The following is a 24,806-nucleotide window of genomic DNA, read 5'->3' as shown; positions in this document are numbered from 1 at the left end:
TCACTTGTGCAGGGCACTGGCTCACCGTGCAAGCACTCGCATGGGCACTGGTTTGCCACATGGGCACACTTTCTCTTCTTTTTCACCAGGAGGCCCCAGGGACTGAACCTAGGTCCTCCCATATGATAGGTGGAAGCTCTATGACTTGAGTCACATCCACTTCCCTCAATTCCATTTTACTTTTCATATATCACCCTTCCCACAGCTTTTCAGCCCCTTATTTTGGGATATAGAGACTCACAAATGTGCTTGGTGCTCTTGAAACTTTCAGTACCTACTTCCCACTCTGGATTTAGGCAACTTGCTTTTGTTTTTTAAATCTATGGTGTTTTCCTTACTTTCTTGTGTGCTCAGCTCAACTTTGTATTTGTTATATTTTCAAGGTGTTGGTAGTGGGGAAATTTTTTCACTTTACAAATAGATGTCCCTCATGTACTGTTTAGACATAGGACTATTGCTGATTACTGGTTTTACCAACTGTATTTCTTATTATTGTGGGAAAAATGTTTAGAAAGACCTTCAGATGAATCCTGCATTGACAGAAATATTAAGATGCACTCACTCAAGAAACTTTTTTAGTGATATCTTTTACTATGAAAGAGATCATTGTGTCAATGTGTATACCCATTGAAGTGTGTATGCGTGTCACACTCAAAAGCACCTACTTAGCTATAGTTGTATTGGCATTTCTGCTCTTAATTTAATAATTTACTTTACTCTCTCCATCAATTAATAGGGCACATAGAAATAGTGGTTAGAAGAGGTTAGATGTAAGCATAATTTATCATTTTTTTTCAGGTTAAAAATAGTCTTCTCTGGTATGCTGATATCCTCTATTAAGAGTGGGAACCATTAGTTACAGCATGTGGTTTAAGACAAAAATGTCATCACAAACATAATCTACTAATTTGTTGACGGATATTGGACTTTAAATACAAACAAAAATCTGCACATAACCTCACAGAGTTGTCAGATTCCAGGGAATATTCCAGGAGTTTCCAGTTGTCAGATTCCAGGGAGATTCCAGGGACCAGTTTCCCCTGTTACATGAGGAAAGGACTTAAGTTCCCATCAGTCTTTATATATATATTTAGGTACTGGGGTCAGGATTGAACCTGGGACCTTGTATGTGGGAAGCCGGTGCTCAACTACTGAACTTCACCAGCTAAACCAAATTGTTTTTTTCATTTATTTGCTTGCTTGTTTGTTTTAGCACTACCACAGGAGTATATCCACTCCCTTTTAATAATTTTTGTTATAGAAGTTGTGAATTTACAAAACAATCATGCACATGGGTAGAATTCCCACATAACACCCCTTCACCAACATACAATATTGTTGTGGAACATTTGTTATAGATTATGAGATAATATCATCAGACTATTACTATTGCTATAGTCCATAGCAAGTCTTTGTAGTTGACCTTTAATACTTTGGTCATCCTTTGACAGAGTTGCCCCAGGAGAACTTTCCAAATTACTTTATCAACCTTGTATGGATAATTGGTAAGATTGAACATTATAAATTATATATAAAGTCATTACCTGCACACAACCAAGGCCCTTTAAAACATCCTAAGGCCTACTCCAATGCCCAGGGATCCTGATTAAACATGTACTTCTCAGGAATGTAGTATAGTTCTTGGAGAGAATAGAATTAATTAGAGAATATCTATAGAAACATTTAGCATATTTCTTTTATAAAATAAGTACTCCAATGGTAGGTATTATTTGTAAAATCATTCACATTTATTATAACTGAATCTCTTCAGACTGGGCTTTCACTCTGAGCCTGTTTGGTTAGCTCTACTAACTATTGGTTGGTTTTCAGTCTGTGATGACAATTTTTAAAATGCAGTTGCATAGAGATAGTGGTAGACAAAATATTGTATGTTCTCCTATTTTCTTGCTTGGAAATTGCAATTTAGATCTCAGAAATTTTAGAGTTAGTGTGGACTTTAAATACTAGTCCCTTAATTTTATTTTAGAAATGATGAACTTCCCTTGGAAATTAGGAGCTAAAGAATGAGTTTACATTTTTCCAAGTGAATGAATTCCTTTAATATCTTTTGCTTATAAAAGTTGGTGGTTATTGGCATCTTGAATATTTTTGTTTTTTTAAAATTATCAATCCTAGGGAACACAGAATCTCTTTTTCTCACATAATGCATTCTCTATATAGTTCTGGAAACTGTCAGATTAGATGTAAAATCACTTTTGTCCAGCTGCTTCTATATCCTCTGTTTTTCTATACCTTTTAGTAGGTGGGACATGGTAATTTTTTCTGCCACTTTCTTTAATTTACTATAGATTTACTATAGATGTTGTTTATCTAATGGAGAAGTATACTGGAATTAGGTTCATTATTCTTAATTCTAATAAGGTTAGTTGGATTTTTTTCCCCAAAAATCATGCTATAATTTAGCAAAAATATAAAATCTAAATCTAACCATAGTTTCTGGAAAAAAACCTGAAGAAGAATTTAACAAAGAGATTACATGTATGCTTTATATATATGAATATGAATGTATTTGAATATATACATACTTATATAAAGTATTCATATATATATAATGTATATGTAATTTAGTTCCATAGGATTCTCCAGCAAATATGATGAAATGGATTGGCTTAAACAATGCAAATTTATTACCTTACAGCTAATAAAAAAATTTCTTGAGGCTAAAAGAAATTCCAAATTAAGTCCTAATTAAGATGATGCTTTCTTCCTGAAGACCATCTGCCAGTGATCCTTGGTTCCTTTGCCACATGGCAAGGCACATGGCAATTTCTGTTGGTTTCTCCCTTCTATTCCAGGTTTTGTTGATTTCTTACTTCTGTGACTTTCTCTTTATCTCTCTGTATTCATTCTGTTTATAAAGGACACCAATAATAGGATTAAAAGTCATCCTGTATGAGGTGGATTACACTTTAACTGAGGTAGTATCACCAAAAGATCCTATTTATAATGGGTTCACACCCACAAGAATGGATTACATTTAAGAACGTTTTTCTGGGGGTACGTACATCCAGTTCCAAACCCTCACAAAGTATATCTCCAGATTCACTCAAGGTTTAAGTATTAATCTAGGAGAGCAATATATTGCTCTTTGAAGTTGCCAGAATATCTTAAAATAATATCCTAATGGTCTAAATTTATTACAGGTTCCAAAGGTTTTTAATGTAAAATTGGACAGGAGAATAGGCTTACTATCATTCATTTTTATATGCTCTTTGGAAGATCCATTTAGCCCCATGAAATAAATATTCACAAGCAAGCAATTTTTCTCCTCATTTTGGTATGTGGATTTTGTCATTTAAAAAAAAATATTCTTTTGGTTGGTAAAATTACTCTTAAATGATAAACTTATCAATAATGTATTTCCTGGACTTTCATAACATAATTTAGCTCTTAAATTTACAAATTATTTTGCTGGGGAGACCAAGCTGTATAGTATCTGAATAATGTATTCCTGGCAAAGGACAGATTGGATTCTTATAAAGAACATGACTGGAAAGTCCTTGACCTGATCAGAATGATTTTAAATTGAAATTTGAGAGGAGGAAGAAATACTTTGGTAATACTCTCAAACTAGATATCATGACAGGCAGTGGTTATACCAGAGGAGAATGAGAAACAATACTTACAGCTTCTGATATTTATCTTCCAATGCATAGAAACTGGTGCTAAGGTAAACCTGAAATTTTAATAGGAGGAAAACATGATTTCTAGTTATATAAATTACATTGAAATGTAATATATTTGAAATATCCTTGCAACTTGATGAGAAAGTAATCATATCTGGAATATAACAATGGGAGAGTGTATATTTTACTTGATTGAATCATATTTAATAGACGAAAAGGACAAGTAATACTATGTCAAGAAGTGATCTTCCTAAATGAAATGTTACTCCTAACAGTAGAAAGATGTATGCCAGGATTTTGGTGAAAGTGCATGGAAAGAGAAACAAAGGGCTGTTTTTTGGGAAGGATTCTACAGTCTTCCCAACCAGGAAGAGGTTTGGAAACATGTTCAGTCCTTTAAAAAGATTCTCTTCTCTTTTTCACTTTTACGTGCTGCATAAAATTTTACAGAGTTCTTTTCATATAATAATTGCTCAAAAATTTATGTCAAATGTTTTAAATTGGTAAAGAAGTGATCAGATTTTGGCATGTAGTCAACAGTCATCTTAAAGTTTATGATAACCAGGTTAGGGAAACAGACTTTTTAAAGTCCAGAGAAAAATTAGGTTTGAATCTATGGCCAGAATGAAATTCATGAGATCCTAAAACTACATCATTCTGACAGTATAATTACACATTATCTCCATGGTAAAGAAAAGAATTAGATAGCTAGTTAAGTAAATGTGGCTCTCCAGTGGTAAACCAACCAGTAAGACCATACTAAAAAGGATTGTGTACAATAGAAAGAAGGTCATAGTTTTTGAGAAATGCAATAACAATGGTTCTGAGCATGGACCATGGAGCTATGCTGCCAGAGTTTTGAGTCCTGACTCATCACTTACTAGCTGTGTAATCTTTGACAAGTTATAGAGCCTCTCTTTTTCTAGCTTTTTTTTTTTCTTTTTTCTGTAGATAGAGGATCTTAATAGCACCCATTTCACCAATTTGTTAGGAGATTAAATTTGTTAATATGTATGTAGTGCTTGGGGCAGAGCCTGGGAATGAGTAAGCACTACATAGTGCTGCATGGTGTTTGATATTATTTTTCGGTACCTTTTAATTAGAAAAGAATGAATTGGGAAAAAACAGGAGATTAAGTAAATAATATACTAAAAGACTTTTTTTTTTTCCAGTGCAGCTGTTTAAATAAAGGGAATTAAAGCTAAGTCCAGTCATATCTTTAAACAACAGTTCCTGTGTCTATTAGATAGAAGAGGATGAAACTTCTGTAACAGAGAGTAAAATATGAGGCCAGATCAGTCAGCATATTCTGATGTGTTCTGGGGTGAGGTTATCTTGAATGAAGCTAAAGCTTGGGTGGGAGACAGGACTGCTTCCCAGGGGGAGGAGTTTCCAGCTCAATGCAGAAGATATTCTGCAAATTTAAAACCTGTGAGAGGCACAATAAACAGGATGAGTATGAGTATTTTCAGGAATAGTCTTAAATGAACTGAAGCTTATGATAACTGTTAAAGACCAAAATGACTTTTTGGAATATTTGTTCAGAATAAAGAACAGCTAGATCACTGTTTCATGGTCTATGAATAACAAAGAACAAACATGGCTTAAATGAGCTCAGGTTCTTTGATACAGGGTATCAAAGTAATTTTCAAAACCACCTGTAATCTTTTAAAAATCATGGAGATTGGGATAAGTGTCCAGAAAACATGGCTTCTGAGAGCAAGTTTGTGGTTGACTGCCACAAACATTACAGTTTTTATAAACCCCTCTAATTTTCATTGTACCTGATTGGAGTTTGAAGCTTATTTCTGCAAAAATCCCCTCAAATTTATTTACTGCAATTTTTATTGCATCCTATGCATTTCAAAAGTAGTGGTGGTTTTTCTTTTCTTTTAGAGTTGACATTCATACTTTTTACTTCTTTAATTAATGTGTTTTTTAATGATATTTTTTAAATTTCCAAGCAATATTCCAAAGATTATTTGAATGTAAACTTTTGTTATTAATTCTAGTTTACTTCTATTGTGGTTAAACATGTGACTTGCACACATGTTTACTTGGGGAGTTTGTGTTTTCTTTCATTTCTATCCCCAGAATATGATAAATTTATATAGATATGTCACAGACTTTTGAAAAGAAGGTATATTTTTAGCTTTGGTGCACAGTGCTTGATGTATATCAATTAAACTTGTTAGTCATGTTGTTCAAATATTTATGCTTTTAATATTTCTTTAATAGACTGTCATAGATTTACTCATGTGTATTTTATTTATGTTTGTGTAGTATAAAATATACTCACTACAGTAGTGTTTGTAACTATAATAAAAATTTACTTTATGTAGTTTGATGGTATATGATTTTGTGACAGTCATATCTTTCACCATAAAATTACATTCTTCTCTGAGGATTGAATTTTAAAATATTTTTCACCATTTCACAGTTTCTGTTTTCATTTTTGTTCAGGTTTGCCAACCTTTTTTTCCCCCCCAAGCCTTTGTTGCTACTTTGTTTTAAGTGTTCCTTGAAAACATCATCACACTGGATTTTTAAACAATTATTTTATTTTATTTTCATTATTTTTAAATATGCTTTTTATGTTAAATTCGTAACAATTTAATCTATTTTTAGCATAACTATTATGCTTGATTTTGCTTCTCTTATCTTTATTTATGATTTCTGTTTTTAGGGTTTTTTCCTGTCTTTTTCTATATGAACCAGAATAAAAGCTTCCATCTTGTCAGAAATTTGGTATACCATGTTAATGACATGGTAAGGCTGAGGAGATTGACATAGATGGGTCAGGAAATGATGTCAAATGATGTGCAATTTAAGAAGGAGGCATTCAGCATATAAATGCATTACCTTCCTCCAAGTGTGGGACATGATTCCCAGGGATGAACCTTTCTGGACACTGAGGGATTACTACCAAGCACTAACTGATGATGCAACTGGAAAAAGTCCTTGAATAAAAGGGGGAATGGTAAAGACAAATGAGTTTATATGGCTAAGAGATGTCAAAATGAATAAAGAGATAATCAGAGGGGTTGTACTTATGCACGTCTCAGCAGGATCTCATAGATAGCTAAAATAGATACTACTCCAGGTAGTGGAGCTCTTGAGGGCCACAGAGACACCCAGGTCCTTTGGTCATGGCAGGTTGCTCTGGAGTTTGGTGCCTTGCCAGTGGGCCCTACTTTGGAATTTGTGCTCCTGACTGTGTCAGAGTTGGACTCAGTGTGACTTCTCTGCACATACCTTTTCTGTCCCTTTTTATTGAACGTATGGTTGGCACTGGGGTAGGTGTATGCCCAGGAGACTTAAATCTCTGGGCTCGCCATGTGCCAGCTGGGCCCTGAGCCTCAATGGAGTTGCAACACCTACTCTCCCATTCTTTGGACTTACCCAGGTCAGCTAACAGAGAGGTGAGAATGGACAACCACCACACCAAGGAACCGAGAGGGGCTACAACTGTAAGCAGGAGAGTCCCATCCATATGCCATGTGGGATCAAAGCCCTCTCTCAATTAACAGGTGGAGTGGGCATCACCATCCTAGAGTTCTCAGGACTGGGGAATAAAATATGGGCTAGAGTGGACTTATTGGTATTCTACTATTATTGTTACTCTAGCAATGGAAGAAATTATATCACTGATGTGGAGACAGTGGCCACTGGATTTGCTGAAGATGGAGAGGGAAAAAGAGGTGCGAAATGGGGGCATTTTCAGGACATGGATTTGTCCTGAATGATATTGCAGGGACAGATGCAGGACATTATATATCCTGTTATAACCCTTTGAATAGACTGGGAGAGAGGGTAAACTGCAATGTAAACTATAATCCATGATGTGTAGAAGTGCTCCAAAATGTATTCATCAAATGCAATGAAAGTACCACACTAATGAAAAGTTGTTGGTGTGGGAAAAGTGGGGATGTGGGACGTGGGTCATTTGGGAATCTCCTATATATATATTTATTTTTAAAGATTTATTTATTTACTTATTTCTCTCCCCTTCCCCCCCCCACTTGTCTGCTGTCCATGTCCATTCGCTGTGTGTTCTTCTGTGACTGATTCTATCCTTCGCAGCAGCACCAGAAATCTGCGTTTCTTTTTATTGCGTCATCTTGTTGTGTCAGCTCTCTGTGTGTGCGGCTCCATTCCTGGGCAGGCTGCACTTTCTTTCGTGCTGGGTGCCTCTCCTTACGGGGGCACTCCTTGCACATGGGGCTTCTGCATGGCACGGCACTTCTTGCACACATCAGCACTGCGCATGGGCCAGCTGCACACAGGTCAAGGAGGCTAGGGGTTTGAATCGTGGACCTCCCGTGTGGTAGGCGGACACCCTATCCATTGGGCCAAGTCTGCTTCCCTATGTTTTTTAATGTTACATTTTTTGTCATCTATGTATCTTTTAAACATAAATTAAAAATATATTAAAAATTGGATTAAAAAAAGAAGCAGACATGTTTATGTCTGGAAAAGAGAAAACACAAGTGAGATATGACAGCTATTCAAAGGGATGCCATGTGGCCAAGGAATAGACTGACTCTGTGCTACTTCCCAGGCTATTACTAGGACCAGGGTAGGCAAACTGAACCTGCCCATGCTGCAGAGAGGAAAATACTGCTTTAAATGGGGATTGAGTAATTTAATTTCTAAGGTTCTTTCTAAACATATGTTTCAGTCAGTGTAAATGTCTTGGTTTGCCAGACTGCTGTGATAAATACCCCACAATGGATTGGCTTAAAGAAAAAGCATTTATTGTCTTATGATTTTGGAGGCCAGAAGGTCAAAATAAGTTATCAGCAAGGCTATGTTTTCTCTCTAAAGTCTGTAACTTTCTGGTGCTGGCTTGCCACAATCCTTGGGGTTCCTTGGCTTGCATCTCTGCTTCTCAACACATGGTGATCTCTCTCCTCATATCTACCCTTCCAGTTTCTGCTGACTTCTTACTTCTGTCTGTGTGGGCTTCTCTGACCAAATTTTTTCTGCTTATAAAGAACTCTGGAAATATAAATTAAGGCCCATCCTAATTCATTTGGACCACACCATAATTAAAAATAATAATTTCAAAAGGTCTATTTATATTTGCATTCACATCCACAGGAACTTGAATTAGTAATAACATGTCTTTCTTTGGGGTACGTAATTCAATCTATCATAATAAATAAGATTGAAATGCGAGATATAAAACAGTTTTGCCACAAAATTTAGTGTCTATGAGAATTGAATGGAATACTTGTTAAAATTCAGATAGCTGAACTTGAAATTTTGATTGCTTTAAGTTTGGTGTAGGGTTTAGCATTCTATGTTTTTATGTAGATGAATATTCAGATCATATTTTGAGGATATAGTGTACTTTTTAGATAAAATGAATTTAATATATTATTCTCTTGTGTTTTATGGTTTGGTCTTAGGATGTATTTTATGCAACCCTTTCTTTATTGATAGTATCCAACTCTTTAAAATATTATGTGAATGCCCCGGCCAGCGGGGCATTCACAGCTGGCGCCCCACGTTGGGCGCCAGTTGTAGCTGAGCATGAGGATCTCGTCCTCGCTCAGGCCCAAGAGTCGGGGGGACTTGCTCCTGCCGATCAGCCGGCGGGGGGTGCCCCGAGAGGGAGCACCGGTTCTCCAGGCGTGGGGGACGCGCGGTTGGGGAAAAACCACGGAGACCGCTTGAGCGCAAGAACAGGTCTGCTTTATTACGGAAGTACACTTAGCTATATAGGGTTGGGTAGAGGGAGGGGCGTGATGAAGGGAGGGCTGGCTAAGGGGCGGCTGTGGACAGGCTGAAGCTGATGGATAGACCTGAGGTAAGCAGTTACTGGGGAAGAGGGCAGATTGTGGGTTGGCAATATGGGCGGGACTGGCGGGAAGGACGGCGGGGGCTGGAAGGGGAGGAGGGGTGGAGAAAGGTGGCAACAATATTATGAATATTATTACTATGTAATACACTGTTTTGAGTAAATGCTATAACTATGTAACTTTTGTTGATATAATTTAGGGTTTTGAAAAGATATGGATGGGAAGTGGACTTGGCCCAATGGATAGGGCATCCACCTACCGCATGGGAGGTCCGCGGTTCAAACTCCGGGCCTCCTTGACCCATGTGGAGCTGGCCCATGCACAGTGCTGATGCGTGCAAGGAGTGCCCTGCCACACAGGGGTCTCCCCCGTGTAGGGGAGCCCCAAGTGCAAGGAGTGCGCCCCATAAGGAGAGCCGCCCAGCGCAAAAGAAAGTGCTGCCTGCCCAAGAATGGCGCTGCACACAGGGAGAGCTGACACAACAAAAAAAAGAAACACAGATTCCCGGTTCTGCTGATAAGGATAGAAGCGGTCACAGAAGAACACACAGCAAATGGACACAGAGAGCAGACAAGTGGAGGGGGGGGGAGTGAGGAAGGGGAGAGAAATAAATAAATAAATCTTAAAAAAAGAAAAGAAAAGTTATGGAAAATGTTTCCTCAGTGTTAGTGAATGAAGGAAGCAATTGAAGTCAACAATTCTACATAAAACGGTGTCAATTTGGCTGCACAGGTTAGCAGACACAAAGATGTAGTTAGAAGTAAAACATAAAGGGAAGAGGGAGCAGGAATAGACAAAGTCTTCAGATTGAGATGAGGTATGACACCTGTGAAATGAGAGAGGGAAAGAAAGGATTGGGTATGGAGAGCGTCAAACTGATCCAGTTCTGAGAATTTATAAGCCAGTCTAAAGAGAAAATCTGGTGTAAAGTTAACCACAGGAAAGTCCATTGGTGGTTATACATGGCCAGGCCTGGATTTCCCCATGTTTCTCAGTCATTGACTGGTAGCTTCCTGTGAGAATGTTGCATCTTCTCCACCACTGTAGCAGATGTGAAGTGCTGCAGCTGGCTGTTCACTAACTACACTCCTTGCAACAGGTTCTCTCTTGAAAGGACACCTGAGTGATGTATTTTCATGGCTACTACAAACCCCAAACACTGTTGTTTTCTGATCCTTCCACTGGTGATTGGCTGGGGAAGTGAATATGCTTACTTACTTATGGCCATAATTTGACTTATTTGTGCTGATTTCCTTTGGCTTTTGTTTGACTCTACTTTTATTGCCTTAAGTTTCTCAACTTCCATTTCATCCTTTTTTTCCATAAATCACGTTGTTTTAGTATGTTAAATGCTGCCAAAACAATATACCAGAAATGAGTTGGCTTTTACGTGGGGGTTTATTAATTTATGAGCTTACAGTTCTGAGGCCTTGAAAGTGTCCAAATCAAGGCATCATCAGAGATGTGTTCATCAGGTATGTGGTGGCATGATCAGAAGATGCACAGCTCTGGGTGATTAGACCTATGGTAGCATCCGCTTAGCTCTCCTGTCTCCTTCCCATTGCTTTTAGCTTCTGGCTAAAGTGGCTTCCTCTCAGCTTCCATGTTCTGTGTTGATTTCAACTTCTGCCTCTCAGGGCCTTCTCTCTCAGCTTCTGAGTCCTGCTCTGTCTCTGCAACTTTTTTCCTGTGTCTGTGGCTTTTTATTCCTCGGTTTAGAAAGGACTCCAGGAAGAGGATTAAGACCCACCCTGGGTCATCAAATCTAATCAAAGGCCCTTAACAGAAATAATTTAATGAAAGGGTCCCACCTACAGTAGGTTTACATGCACAGGAACGGATTAGCTCTAGGAACAGGATTTTCTGGGGTCCACAAAATACTTCAACCATTACACATATGTGTAATACGAATGATTCTATTCATGTGTAATTTTGTTTAAAACTGTATAAAAATATTCTCATCAGGATGTGGTGATTAAAAATGCTCTTTAAAGATGTGGGTTCTAAAACTCAAGAATCTTTCATGTTATTGCTCTAGTGTGGAGGCAAGAAGAACTTACCCACATTAACCAATCTTACACTGGAGCTGAAAGGAAAGCTGCTTTGTGTGAACTTCTGGAAAAAGAGACCCAAATAATTGCTTCCATTGGTAGACATAGATACATCGCTGATGTGGAGAACCAGGAAGCATCGATGCAAGCTTTTTTGGATAAGGTTAGTGAAGTATCTATTATTCAAATATGAAAGTATCCTGAATTTCAAAATGTTGAATAATGAATTAAAGAAGAGAATGATACTGTAAGAATTTGCATGTCCTTTGTTTAGCATTTTTGGTGACATATTTCTTTAAATTCTACATAAATGTAGAATCATCTCCTTTCTTCTGATAGAGCTTTAGATTTTAACTGCAGCCTAGAATAGAGATTGACAAGTAAAATGAAATTAGCATGTTCTTAACCAAAGGGGTTTGGCCATGAAAGAAACGATGGAGCCACCTTCCTTGGACTCTGTTCATTTAGATTTAGGTTGGCTATAGAAATTGAACAATTAGCATACCTCAAGAAAATGCATAGTATTGACATCATGAAACATCTGGGTCTAGGATGCCCTGATAGTAAGCAATCGGGGGGAAATAGCTATAGAGCAGTGTTTTTGCCTTTGCTCACCAGGTCATTACTGACTGGAAATTTCTGACTAAAATGGTATATGATTATTGAAACCATGAAAACATAAAATTCAAGGAAAAACTAAAGTGATTACCCTTTTGTGGTGAAACTGCCTGTTTGGTATTGAATAGTCTGTTTCCATAGTGACTACATCCTTTTATAAATCAGATCTTTCCAAACAATTAAAAGCTAAACCAGCCAAAGGAAAAAAAAAAAAGGCAGTTTTCCAAGATATTAGCCTATAAATGATTCTAGTTCTGTGATTCTTATTATTTGGTATCATTCATTCTCAAGAAAACACACCATATTTTTTGATACTGTAAATACCCTCTTCTCTTCTTTCTTATTACAGAGTCTCCTCTTTGACTTAAATTTGTCCTGTTCTTTTAATTACTACTTGAATCCTGGAACTCCCTACATTTCCAGGCCATAACTTTCTTAGGAACTTACAAATCATATTTCGGTTGCCTTCAGGCATTGCTCTTTGTATGCTCCAAGAGGACACCTATTGTTGCATCACCATCTTCCCAGACCTTTACTCCCCAGCCCCATCTCCCAAACTCCCAAAGAGATCCTGTTCTGTAGCATTTATATAATCTATCTCTATGACTGTTTCTTCATCTACTCAGTTGTACCAGACAGAAACCTGTGTGTTATTCTTGATATCCCCATCCAGTCACCAACCTGATTGTTCTGTTACTTTAATACATCTTTAATGTTCCTTCCTTTCTTCCTTTCTCAGCCCACTACCACTGCCTATAGGGAAATGGCTCTGCCATGGTTCCTTGATGATGATATTGAATATATCCTAATAGGCCAAGGAGGCAAAGGCTTAAACTGCAACTAATTTGAGTCTCGGCAGAATGCCTTGTGATCCTCCCGGAATATGAGACCATGAAAAGCCTCTGAGGAACTGCTATGGGGTATAGGCCTCCTTTATGCCTCCCTGTCTCTCCTGGGAAGATGTCATGGCCAGTGTGAGTTTGATACTGATTTCATGGAATCTGCATTTTCTTCTCATCTGGGTTACTTTATGTCTCCAAATTGTGCTCTTGGCCCCCAGGCTTGCTTCTCAGTTCCCTCCTCCATCATCCGTACCACTAATAGAGTAATCTTCCAGAACGCAACACTTACCCAGCCTCTCCAGATTGTCCTGAGGGAAGGATGGAAATGTCTTCCAGAAAAATTTGTAGAAATCAAGGGAAAGGCGTCTTGTGGTCTCAGATTTTGGACTTAGAGTTCTAAGTCCAGGGTCACCTCAACTAATCTCATGTGCCTAGTGTGCATTTCAGAGGAAATGGGCATTTGACTGGTACAAGAGGAATTTGTCTCAGCTTTGATCAAAGTGTTGTGCTAGGGCAGGAAAAACACAACCACAGAATGGAATAGCCACACTTGAAGTTAGGCCCCAATAAATTCACATGACCTAATTAATCAATTCTTTAAAAATACTAATTTTTAAATGTCTTTTGGCCTGTTTCTAATGAGTTATAGTAAATGAGAAAATACATCATTATTCCAAAACAGAATCATTTTAATTACCTTTTTATATATGATGCCATACTTTAGAAAGCAATTAAGATAGATTTTATAGTTTTGATTTGTTGTAAAGACCAAAATGTCTTTATGTCTAGCACTGTATCTAATACTTAGAGGAATCAGTAAAATGTGTTAATTTCATAAAACTTGATTGAAGTAACTTGTTATCCTAGACGGTTTTTTTAATTTGAAAGAAAAGGTAGCTTATAATTCATTCCTGAAACGAGACAAAGACAGATTTCCTCAGATGTTAAAACTAACCATCAGAGCCATAACACAGATATTAAAACATTTATTATAACATTTAGCACCATAATGTATAGATATGTAAGGGGATAAATTTATCTTCCTATAATTTGGAAATAACTTTGGAGAATAAAATTTGATGTTTGGTTTTATTTGAACTTATTTAGTCCAAATATTATGTGATCTATTGATCCAATACTTTATTTTGTAATCTTTTTATTGTGAACATTGAATTTCTTGGAATAATGAATTATATTTTAATTAGTTCAGTCAAGGCATTGAAATAATCATTTATTTTAAATTTTGTGCTAAACTCTAGTTCTTAGTTTAATCTAAAGATTTTTAATAGCATTAGTTAAATAATTTGTAATTTTAACAAATCAAACATTGACTTCCATAAGTTATCAAATGTTAAAATTTCACAAGTTAACAGAGTTGAAGAAATTCAGGTAAAGAACTTCAAATAAAAACTTACCAGCCAGTTTCTAATGTCTTTGGTACTCTATACCCAAACTGTGTAAAGAGACCACTTGAATCTCTTTAAGATGTTTTCTCTAGAGTCAAGGCTATTTATTTCTTTGATTCTCTTTGATTCTTTCACCATTTATCACAATTACAAGCTAAAGAATCTGCAATCCATGTTAGCTGTGTCATTTAAATGTTTTTTTCTCTATACTCAGGTGGCCAACAGTTTAGAGGCTAGAAAGCAACCGATTCTTCTTGCCTCTTTCTGAGCATCACTTCAAACAGGAGCATCCTCTGTGGATGAACAAAACCTCTTTATTGCGTAAAAGAAAATTGGATCACTACCTAGCAGCTTTCGGGGTGGGGGTGGGTTAAAGATATTCCTAATTTGTGCCCTTAGTACTTGAGAACTAATTTAGGAGGAAGAAAAGAGTTACTCTGCAGTCATTTCTTTTCTCTTACTGAAGCCCGCTGCTCTCAAGGTTTTTGTTACTTCACTGCTTTACCTTCCCTGAAATGTGTCTTCCTGCTGTTCTTCTGTTTCTCTCCAGAGTCTGTGCTGTCTCATCTGTTGGCAGCTAAATGGGATTTATTACACTCCTATTTTCTGAAGTAATTTAAGAACATGATTGTTGTACATCTCTTATTGCAGCCAGAATACTCAAAGAGTAAAGGAAATAAGAATGAGAAATAAGCAAAGCTGACATATTCTTGCCTCACGGTGAAAATATACCTTAAGTCCTGAAATCAAAGAAACCTAGACTTGAGGATTAAGTTATTATTGTAGGCAGCAATACATCCAAGTATAAAAACAGCTTTGCTGAACAGATTTTTACATCTTCTCAGTGCCAGCACCTAGAGACTAGAACTTCAAAGCAAAGATTGTTTGATTGCCTCACTCAGTTCTCTTTAGTCTCACAAACTCCTAGTTATTCTTCAGGTTTCATCTTAGATACTGTTTTCTTTTCACCACTCTAAACCTGGTTAAGTGGCTTTCCTAAGTGCTTCATAGCAACCCATAATTACCTATTTGGATGCAATCATCATGCATAGTCTTTTATTTTATTCACTTCTTTCCTTATCTTTACATTTCATTAGATTTGAAATCTCTTGAAATCAGGGCAGTAGTTTACTCAGTGCTTGTACATTGACTAAGATATATTTAACACTCAATAAAAATTTATTGAATGAATGAATGAGTACTGTAGGCACTGTGAGATACACAGAAGAACTACATGAGAGTTTTTTGCTTATAATCTTTTGAGAGAAATGGAATTAAATATCAAACAATTATAGAGCAATTTGGGTCCAAATTTCATTGCACTGAGTGACTAAAAGAAAAATACAAGTACATATGTGATATTCTATTCCACTCTTTACAAGGGCAATAGAATATCATATTTGAATGATATTGTTGGTTCAAACTGTTATAGTTAAAGGAATTTCGTGGAAGAGGTGGGGTTAGAATTATTGAAGGCCAGGGAGGATTTAGATGTGGCTATATTTGCAAAAATTCAAGATATGGCTATATCATAACGTATTACCAATGAGCTAAATACTTATTCTTGGGCTTGGATTATAACAAATGGAAAAAGTTATCAGCCTCCAGTGCAAAAGATTTTGTCCACATTACTGGAAGAAAGGAAATTACATTTAATGGAGCCATCCTGAGGAAAGTACATGCACAGATTGAGACATTAGACTTTAGAATACTGCATGTGAAAGTTAACATAAGATTTTTTATTCCTTATAACTTTCTAAAAGAGCTTTGAAACAAGCATGAAACATCAACACTTTGAGATTATCTTAAAACAAAGCTGTATCTATTTAAAAAATATCTTTCTTATTTCTGAGGAATGATAATTAAATGATAAAATATTAATTCTAGGACTGCAGCTTCACACTTACTGGATTAAAACTAGAACTGATGGAAATGTTTTTGTAATGGATGAAGATGGTAGCACAACATTGTGAATGTAATTAATGATGAATTATATATTTGAATGTGGTTAAAAGGGGAAATTTTAGGATATATATGTTACTAAAATAAAATAAAAACAACATAAGACTGTACAACATAAACAGTGAACCCTATTGTAGAAGATGGATATAGTTAATGGTACAATTATAAAAATGTTCTTTCATTAATTGTAATGAATGTACTATACTAATGCAAAGTGTTAATAATAGGGTAGTATATGGGATCTGTATTTTATGCATGATTTTTCTGTAAAACTACAACTTCTCTAAAACAAAAAACTACAAAAGAGAATCTAGTTTCTGATGAAGGTTTCTGGCTTTGAACAACATTCACTTTGGTTTTGATCAGAAAATAATGCCATTACTTTCAAAGTATATCAAATATAGTTGTGTTTAAGAGGTAGCTTTGTGGTTCTTAATGTAATTTAGTGAATATGAAATGTAAAAAGTCAAAGGCAAATTGAAGCTATAAATTTAAAATTCCTCATAGTACTGGCACTCTAAATACAGTCTTATATTATGCTTCTATTTGGCAATTCTACATTCCTGGTCATTTGTTCCAGTACATAGAGCTTTTATTTAAATTTTATATTATATTAAATCTAACATTTAAATGGCTGCAAATATGGCATAAATGGAGCTACAGTGCCAAAATCATTACCAATCAGCCTGTAAAAAGGTCTAACATCTGAGCAATTAATAGCCATGATTACATAGCCTTATTTATGATAGATTATAATCAGGGAAAGAAATAGAGCAGCTTTATGTAATATTTACATAATAAAAGAGCAAAAAAAAGTTTCACTGTGAAATTTCTAGGTGAATGTAACTTCTTTCAAAGTCTCAGTAGGATGGAATAGAAACTGTGCAAAGACAGATTTACCATCATTAAAGATCGTGCTGGTGTCCCCAGTTCTGGTCTCTGAATTCTTAGTTTGGGAGTCTCTAGATGAGCTTCAGGGTAAATAACCCTCAATGTAGGAAGTGGGCTAGGTTGGGAGCCACTACGCCTGATTTGGAGAGAAGAGGTGAGAATCATAGCTTTCATCAGGGACCGCAGCCTTACTAAGATAGCTAAATATAGCTAATAACCAAATCAGAACTAGCAGAATCCCTTTTAGCTATATGTTAGGCATAACATATTGAGGATTGTCTTAATTGCGTGAAGTTATCTTTAGTTGGCAAGGCATGATCAAGGCACATTTATTTATACATACTCTGAATATAATTGAATGAAACAGATAATTTTAAAAACATGCTAAATAGTGTGCTTCATTCCATGGGAGTCCTGAGTTATTCCATATGCCCATCAAGCCCTTCAACATGCTAGCTGAATTAGTAGAAACTTCTGAACTGGTGTTTGCACCCTTATAGACTGAATAGCTTTCTCGTGTGTTTTTTTCCTAAAATGTTTTACTTTCACATGATCTACAATTCTTCAATTAATTTTCTTAACTTTTAGTGATACTTTGATTCATAAGGGTACTTGTTTTTACTCATTAGTATGATATTTAGGTAAATCTTTATTAGAAGAAACAAGAATAATTATTTTTTATCCTTTAATTAATTGATAATGATGAACATATTATTTTTAAGTGTTCAGCTCCAAAGACATGGACTTCATTTGATGGGAAAATAACTGAGATGGATACACAATTCACTATCCGAGCCAGAGAGCTGCAAAACATCTATAAGTGTATTACACTGAAAAATATCTCTCAAGATGAGAGGCTAGATATACTCTTAACACTTAAACACACTGTGAAGGTATGTTAAGTTTCTCTTAATGTGGAGGTATTGCTCACAATTGATAAAAATTAGTAATTAAATACTAATATAAACAATTATAAATTAATAAATGTACTTAGCAGGTTTTTTTAATCAATGGCTATATTGTTTTTGGTATAATTTGGGAGGGATATGGTATGTGCATTAATATTTCTCTAAAAGCTCTCAAACTATTTTATGATACATAATGAATATAAATATAGCATAATGAATATTATAAATATATCCTTATCTGTGTAATGAATGCAAGTATATGCATGAGATCAATATTCAACTCAGTTCAGTTCAATAAGACAGCAATTATTGTCTACATATTTTGCCATTTTCAATGGAAACATTTTTTAGCAATTTTAAAACAACTTTGGTATAAGTATTTTTACTTTTTTTTGATCTCATCAATGATTGATTTTTTTTTTAGAAGGTACTGGGGATTGAACTGTTATCTCATACTTGGGTGCTCAAACTACTGAGCTACATCCACTCCTAGATTTTCTGAATTTTCAATTCAACTTTTAATGAAAATGGAATTATTGGATGTTACAGGCAAAGTTTCCAGAAATGTGGATTTGCATATAGGAAGTTTATTGGAGAGTGCTCTTTGGAGTAACTTGTGAGGGAGTAGAGTAAGCAGGATCAGGCAGATGAAGAAATTAAACTTGGTGTATTTGCAACAATGAATTCAGCCAATCTCACAAGAAACTCAAACTGGGAAGGCCCTTTAGAGTTATCCTGCATTGATGCAAGAGCACCAGGTATTATACCCCTGCAATGACCATTTATTGGATGCAGGCTGCCCCCAGGAAGGAGGTGTGACCTTGGATGAGGAATTTCTCATCATCCAAGAGCAATTCTCAGAGAGGGACTCATTTGAGAGTTGTCAGCCAACAATATTCCAGGTCTGGAAAGGGCAATCTACTCCACATATTGCAGCTTGGATCCACTTATTTCATGTAAGTTTTAGCTGCAGCTCCTTCAGGATTTGGATATGCCTTTGTTTCTCCCCTTGGAAAAATGACAAAAGCAAGGTTAGTGAGAAAAACTACAGCTTCTTACTGTCATTGGTTGCCATTGGTTCCCCAACCTCACCCCCCTTAGAATGGCTCCCTCATCTGTTTGCTCATTGTTTGTTCTAGTTGTCTGTTCATTGTCTGTTTGTTGTTGTTGTTTGTTTGTTTGTTTTTTATATAGGAGGCACTGGGAACTGAATGTGGGACTTCCCATGTGGGAGGCAGGTGCTCAACTACTGGAGCCACATCTGCTCCCTGCTCCTCCTTTTTGTTTTTGCTCATTGACTTGCTTGTTTTTGTTTTTGTTTTTTACTTGTTGTTTGTTTTTGCTCATTGTCTGCTTATTGTTGTGTTTTTCTTGTTGTCTGCTCATTGTTTTTGCTCATTGTCTGCTCATTGATTTTTCTTGGTGTCTGCTCATTGTTTGTCTTCTTTAGGAGGCACTGGGAACTGAACCCACCTCCCAAATGGGAGCACTCAACTGCTTGAGCCATATCAGCTACCCTGCCATTGGTTTTGAGGCCACAACAGATGCTCATTTACTTTCTCCTCTACTACCCATTATAGATTTCCTTTACCTTCAACTAGCACTTTGGCTGATCTAGGTGACCTACCTGTTGGGTGACCCACACTTTAAGAGATCATGTCACCATGTTCTTCTCAGGCTGAGGCTGCTACACTTCCATTTACTGTTGGGCAAGGATATACCAAGAAGTACCCATTACCCAGTGCCAAATATATTTTTCCTTTCTCCCATTGGAAAATAAAAGCCCTATTACTTTTTAAAGATCAGGGTCAATTACCTCTGCTAAGATGGTGATATCCTTCCTTGCCCCCAGGTCTCTTGGTCTGTGGAGCCTAGGCAATAGTTTAAAACATAATAGGACTCTTGCTGTGTTTTCTGGTAGAATCATTCTCTTTCTAGAAAGCAGGATATCTAAATTTGAAGAGCCCACAGTTGCAGGGACAGTAAATATTCCTCAAATAGTAATAGTGGCCATTTCTACTGCCATTTCTTTGGTTCCTAGCTTAGGGCTTCCACTTGACCTTCCCCATCACCCCAGCTCTTACCCCACAAGCCAAGGAGCCAAGTGGGGGAACTCTGTGCCAACTGCCATATATTCTATTCCAATTATACATTCAGGGACCAGGGAAATGACCACTGGGAAGTCTGTGAACCCAGTGGGCACATTGTGAACTTGATCTGGATCAGGACGCCATTTATTTTCTGGCCCCTGTATACCCTTATTTTCACTGGGGGATCAAGCCTTGATACTACCAAATTGATTATTAATTTGATGAAGGCTATCCCTTGGGAAGAAAGTGCAACCTTTGGTTAGGCAGTTCTTCTTAGCTGAGGCAGCTATCTTCAGCTGAGGGCAATCCCAAAGGGGCTCAGCTGAGAGTGCCAACCCTATTAGTTGCTGGGAGAATGAGCACTGAAGTCCTAAAGTAGAGGTAATCCAGGCAGCACACTACAGCATTCACTATGGAGGGTATATTTTCTATATTCCTAAATAAAGGGGAAACCCAAGAGTCATTAGGACCATTGGTATAGCACTTGTGTTTTTCAGCTCAAATTGAAAGTAATATTGGGCATATACTTCTGTCAATATTAATAAATTAAATGGGCAATTCAGCTAAAAATACTTGGCTTCTGAATTATGCTTTGAGTTATCTAAATAAGACACTTGCCAGATGCTCATTTCACTTAATTTCATAGAGATATAGGTTGCTTCTGAATGATCATCTGTATTAACTATTTTAAGATTATATGTAAGCAATGGGTTGGATAATTGCATGGTCAGTGTATTTGAGTCATTGGGCCTTACAAATATGTGGCCCTCAATAATTAATAACTATTATTTTTATGACAATTATTAATACAAACCAGTGGTTCTTAAATCTGTGAACATATTAGAATTACCTGAAGAGTTTGAGAGAAAGAGAATATAAATATTATATGATATCTGGATACCATTTCAGAGCACTTAAATTAGAATCTCAAGTGTGAAGGAAATTTCACAATGTTTTAATATTACCCCCAGGTCTTTCTAATGTGCCTCCAGGGTTGAGGACCCCTTATATAGACACTTGTATTAAGCTTCATCAAATATGTATGATTTTACAGTTACTGGCTTACCTTCTGACTCTTTCATTCAAGGCATGTTTCTTCTAGTCCACCCCTGGGCAATTGAGGAACTTAAATCTATTTTATTAATACTACTTTTTAATGCTTCTATTAACTCTTACCTGGGGATTTCACATTCAACCACAACTCATTTCTATTACTTAATTTAAAGAGTATTGTAAACTATAATGAACATGAAGAAAAATGCATAAAACATATATTTACAGTTAAACAAATATTTTGAAGCCAAAAAACTGTAATCACCACTCAGATCCAAAAACAGGATGCTACCAACCTTTCTAGGGTCCCCATTGTCCTTTCCCAATCTCAACCCACCACTCCTCCTAAGGAAGGGGTTACCATACATACTTTTATGGTAGTCATTCCCTTGATTTTTCTTTAGTTTTAAAGCCTCTGTATACTTCCTTAACCAAAATGGTTTAGTTTTGCCTATTGTTGAATTTAAGAGGAACTATACCAAATGTATTACTTTGTGCCCTGCTTCTTTTGCTCAATATTAATTGTGAGATCCAAGCTCATTATTGTATATAGCTGTAGCTCATTCATTTCCCCTATCATATACTATTTTCCCCCTACCAAATATTATATTGTATGAATAAACCATAATTTATTTATCTGATAAATTTATTTATGGATATTTGATGTTTTAAAATTTAGACTACTTTGAACAATGTTTCTGTCTGCATGTTTCTTTTTTTTTTTTTTTAAAAGATTTATTTATTTATTTAATTCCACTCCCTCCTCCGGTTGTCTGTTCTCTGTGTCTATTTGCTCCGTCATTGTTTCTTTGTCCGCTTCTGTTGTCCTCAGCGGCACGGGAAGTGTGGGCGGCGCCATTCCTGGGCAGGCTGCACTTTCTTTCACACTGGGCGGCTCTCCTTGCGGGGTGCACTCCTTGCGTGTGGGGCTCCCCTACGCGGGGGACACCCCTGCGTGGGGCTCCCTGTACGCAGGGGACACCCCTGCGTGGCATGGCACTCCTTGCGCGCATCAGCACTGCGCATGGGCCAGCTCCACACCGGTCAAGGAGGCCCAGGGTTTGAACTGCAGACCTCCCATGTGGTAGACGGACGCCCTAACCACTGGGCCAAGTCCATTTCCCTGTCTGCATGTTTCTCTAAGGCACATAGGAGTGGAATTGCTTGATTGTAGATTATGTTTATTTTCATCTCTGCTAGATAACTATGCAATTTTTCCCAAAATAGTTGTATCATTTTATATGCCTAAGAGTAATGTTTCATTTCTTTTGGAGTCTAGTTTTTGGTTTGTTTTGGGTGGTAATTTTGAAAATGTAATTAATGATTTTAAAAATTCTACACTGAATATTTTTATTCATTGTTTAGGAACATGAATGTAAATTGACTCAGGAAATTCTAGAATTGATTGACAGAGAAGTTGACCTTATGATGAGAGGAGTCAAACATCATAACCTTGAAGGACTCAGAAAAAGAATTGCAACGCTCTTTTTTCATTATATCAAAACACCTTTGTTTAATCCTGAAGTTGTAAGACACCTTAAGGTACTCTTCTCTTTTCTCTACATACCTTTCTCAAAATCTTGAGAAGTCATCCAGTTAGTTGAAGTATATTCAAATTTTGCTATAATGCTTTACTTGGGAATCCACATGGAAGAACTCCATATGGATGAAATTGACTTTGAGTGATTATTTTTATGTTGATAAACTAAACTTGTTCATTTAACTTCTGGGTCTGTATTTCCAATCTTTAATTCTTTCCTAAACTTGAACCAGATTTCCAGTTGAATAAGGCGTTATGTTGAATCATCATGATGGCTCATACCATCAAACTTATGTGTGTTCTCTTCCTTCTACCTGGAAAGTTCTTCCTTCTTTTTACCCAGCCAACTCTTATTCATTTTTTAAGTCAACTCACATGCCCCTACTTCATGAGGTCTCAGAGAGAGTTCAGCTCTTTATTCTCTGAGATTCCACATTGTACCATGTTTGGTCCCCTTATAATACTTATCACATAGATATAATTATTACTGAATAGATCCATGTAGATATACTGTGATAACTTTAACTGTAACACATTCAAATTAAGCTATCTTCTCCAACTCCAACATGCTTAGGTTTCTGTGGGGATATTGTTCTTTAAAGTCAATATAAGTGCCTCATTGCCTTCTTACCATGCAAAATTATTTAAAACTTTTTAGTAAAGTCCCTGGGGGCCTACTAACAACTCTAAATAGTGTTTTTATTCCAATGTTATTTTTAGAGTTATAATTAATTTAGCTTTTTTGACATAAATAAGATCTCAATATTTAGTCAAAATTTTTAGAAAATATAAAAATTATTTAAAATTCACATATTTTCTTTTTAATTACATTTTTAAAATTTAATTGTGCTTCAAAAAGAATATTAGAAAACATCAAAACCCCCAAACATTTCCCATTATATTGTTTCTTATTCAGTTTAGCATTTTATTTGTCTAAGCAACCTTCTATTCCTTCTCTGTAGACTTACTCACTTTTTAAAGTTTTACAAAAGATGTGCCCATTTATTATTTGTATTTTTGCATACATTTTGTAAGTTGATATAAATTTGAAGAAAATTAAATACAGTATTAATTTTGCAGGACATTTAGCATCCTGTTATGTTTTTCTAGATCAATTAATCTGGACAAGCTGCTAGTGGGGACATTTGAAATGTATTGGGCGTAGCTCTGACCAGCTGATTATTCTCACCTGCTTTGACCTGACCCCCACCTCTCCAGACTTACATCTTTTCCCACACCAAACTGTGAGCTCCTTGGGAGCAGACCCACGTTGGTTTGGGTCACTGCTGTAGACCTATCCCCAGCACAGTGTTTTGCGTTGAGTAGAAACAAGGTCCATGTTTCATTAATTGAAGTAGCTCTTTCCTGTCCTCTGGAGTGACACTGCCACATCAGTTCCTGGAGTGTTCTGTGATTCGCCTCAGTCCACTCTCCTCCCTGCAGTTGGCCGAGTCTCCACTGCAGGGAGAACCAACCAGACTTCTTTACTAGAGCAACGATTCTCAAGGCATCAGACATGGTAGTCTTTCAGTAACATGTATTTTGTAACACCCCTTTACTATTCTGGAATAGACGTAATAGATTAAATAATCTACCAGCAAGTATATTTTAAAAAGCCAATACAGTGGCAGTGGACTGATAGAAAGAAATAAAAGGAAAGTAATTGATATTAAGATACAATACATTTTAATACGCAAATACTTGGATGTGATTTCCAACAAGATGCCATGACTTAGTCAGTTGCTCTGCCTATGCATAGGAACCTGTGAATGCAGTAGCTATAGATGCTGTCTGTAGAGGAGCAGCATTTCAATCAGTGAAACAATTTTCCAAAATGGTGGGCAATTTTTGGTAGAGTTCAGAACAAAACAAAGTACAAACTTCCCTTGATTTACATGCATTTTTCGGTCCTCAAAAATTGATTGCATATTAAGGCTAAGCTCTCCACTCCCCACAATCCATAATAAACCAATAATAAACAGCTAGATCTA

The 24,806-nt window shown here is 36.5% G+C and overlaps 1 protein-coding gene across 1 annotated transcript in view; it reads left to right on the top strand.

Moving 5' to 3' along the window:
• The window catches only part of IQUB (IQ motif and ubiquitin domain containing), a 116,594-nt gene that overhangs the window by 66,089 nt on the left and 25,699 nt on the right, over positions 1-24,806 (top strand). The window contains exons 8-10 of the mRNA XM_004478243.5: positions 11,493-11,668; positions 17,947-18,117; positions 22,641-22,817. Coding sequence (XP_004478300.2) covers positions 11,493-11,668; positions 17,947-18,117; positions 22,641-22,817 — 524 coding nt within the window. The remainder of the gene's footprint in view (positions 1-11,492; positions 11,669-17,946; positions 18,118-22,640; positions 22,818-24,806) is intronic.

Source organism: Dasypus novemcinctus, chromosome 5 (assembly GCF_030445035.2).
Source record: "Dasypus novemcinctus isolate mDasNov1 chromosome 5, mDasNov1.1.hap2, whole genome shotgun sequence".
NCBI classification, from domain to species: Eukaryota; Metazoa; Chordata; class Mammalia; order Cingulata; family Dasypodidae; genus Dasypus; species Dasypus novemcinctus.
This window is presented reverse-complemented; position numbering and strand designations above follow the sequence as displayed.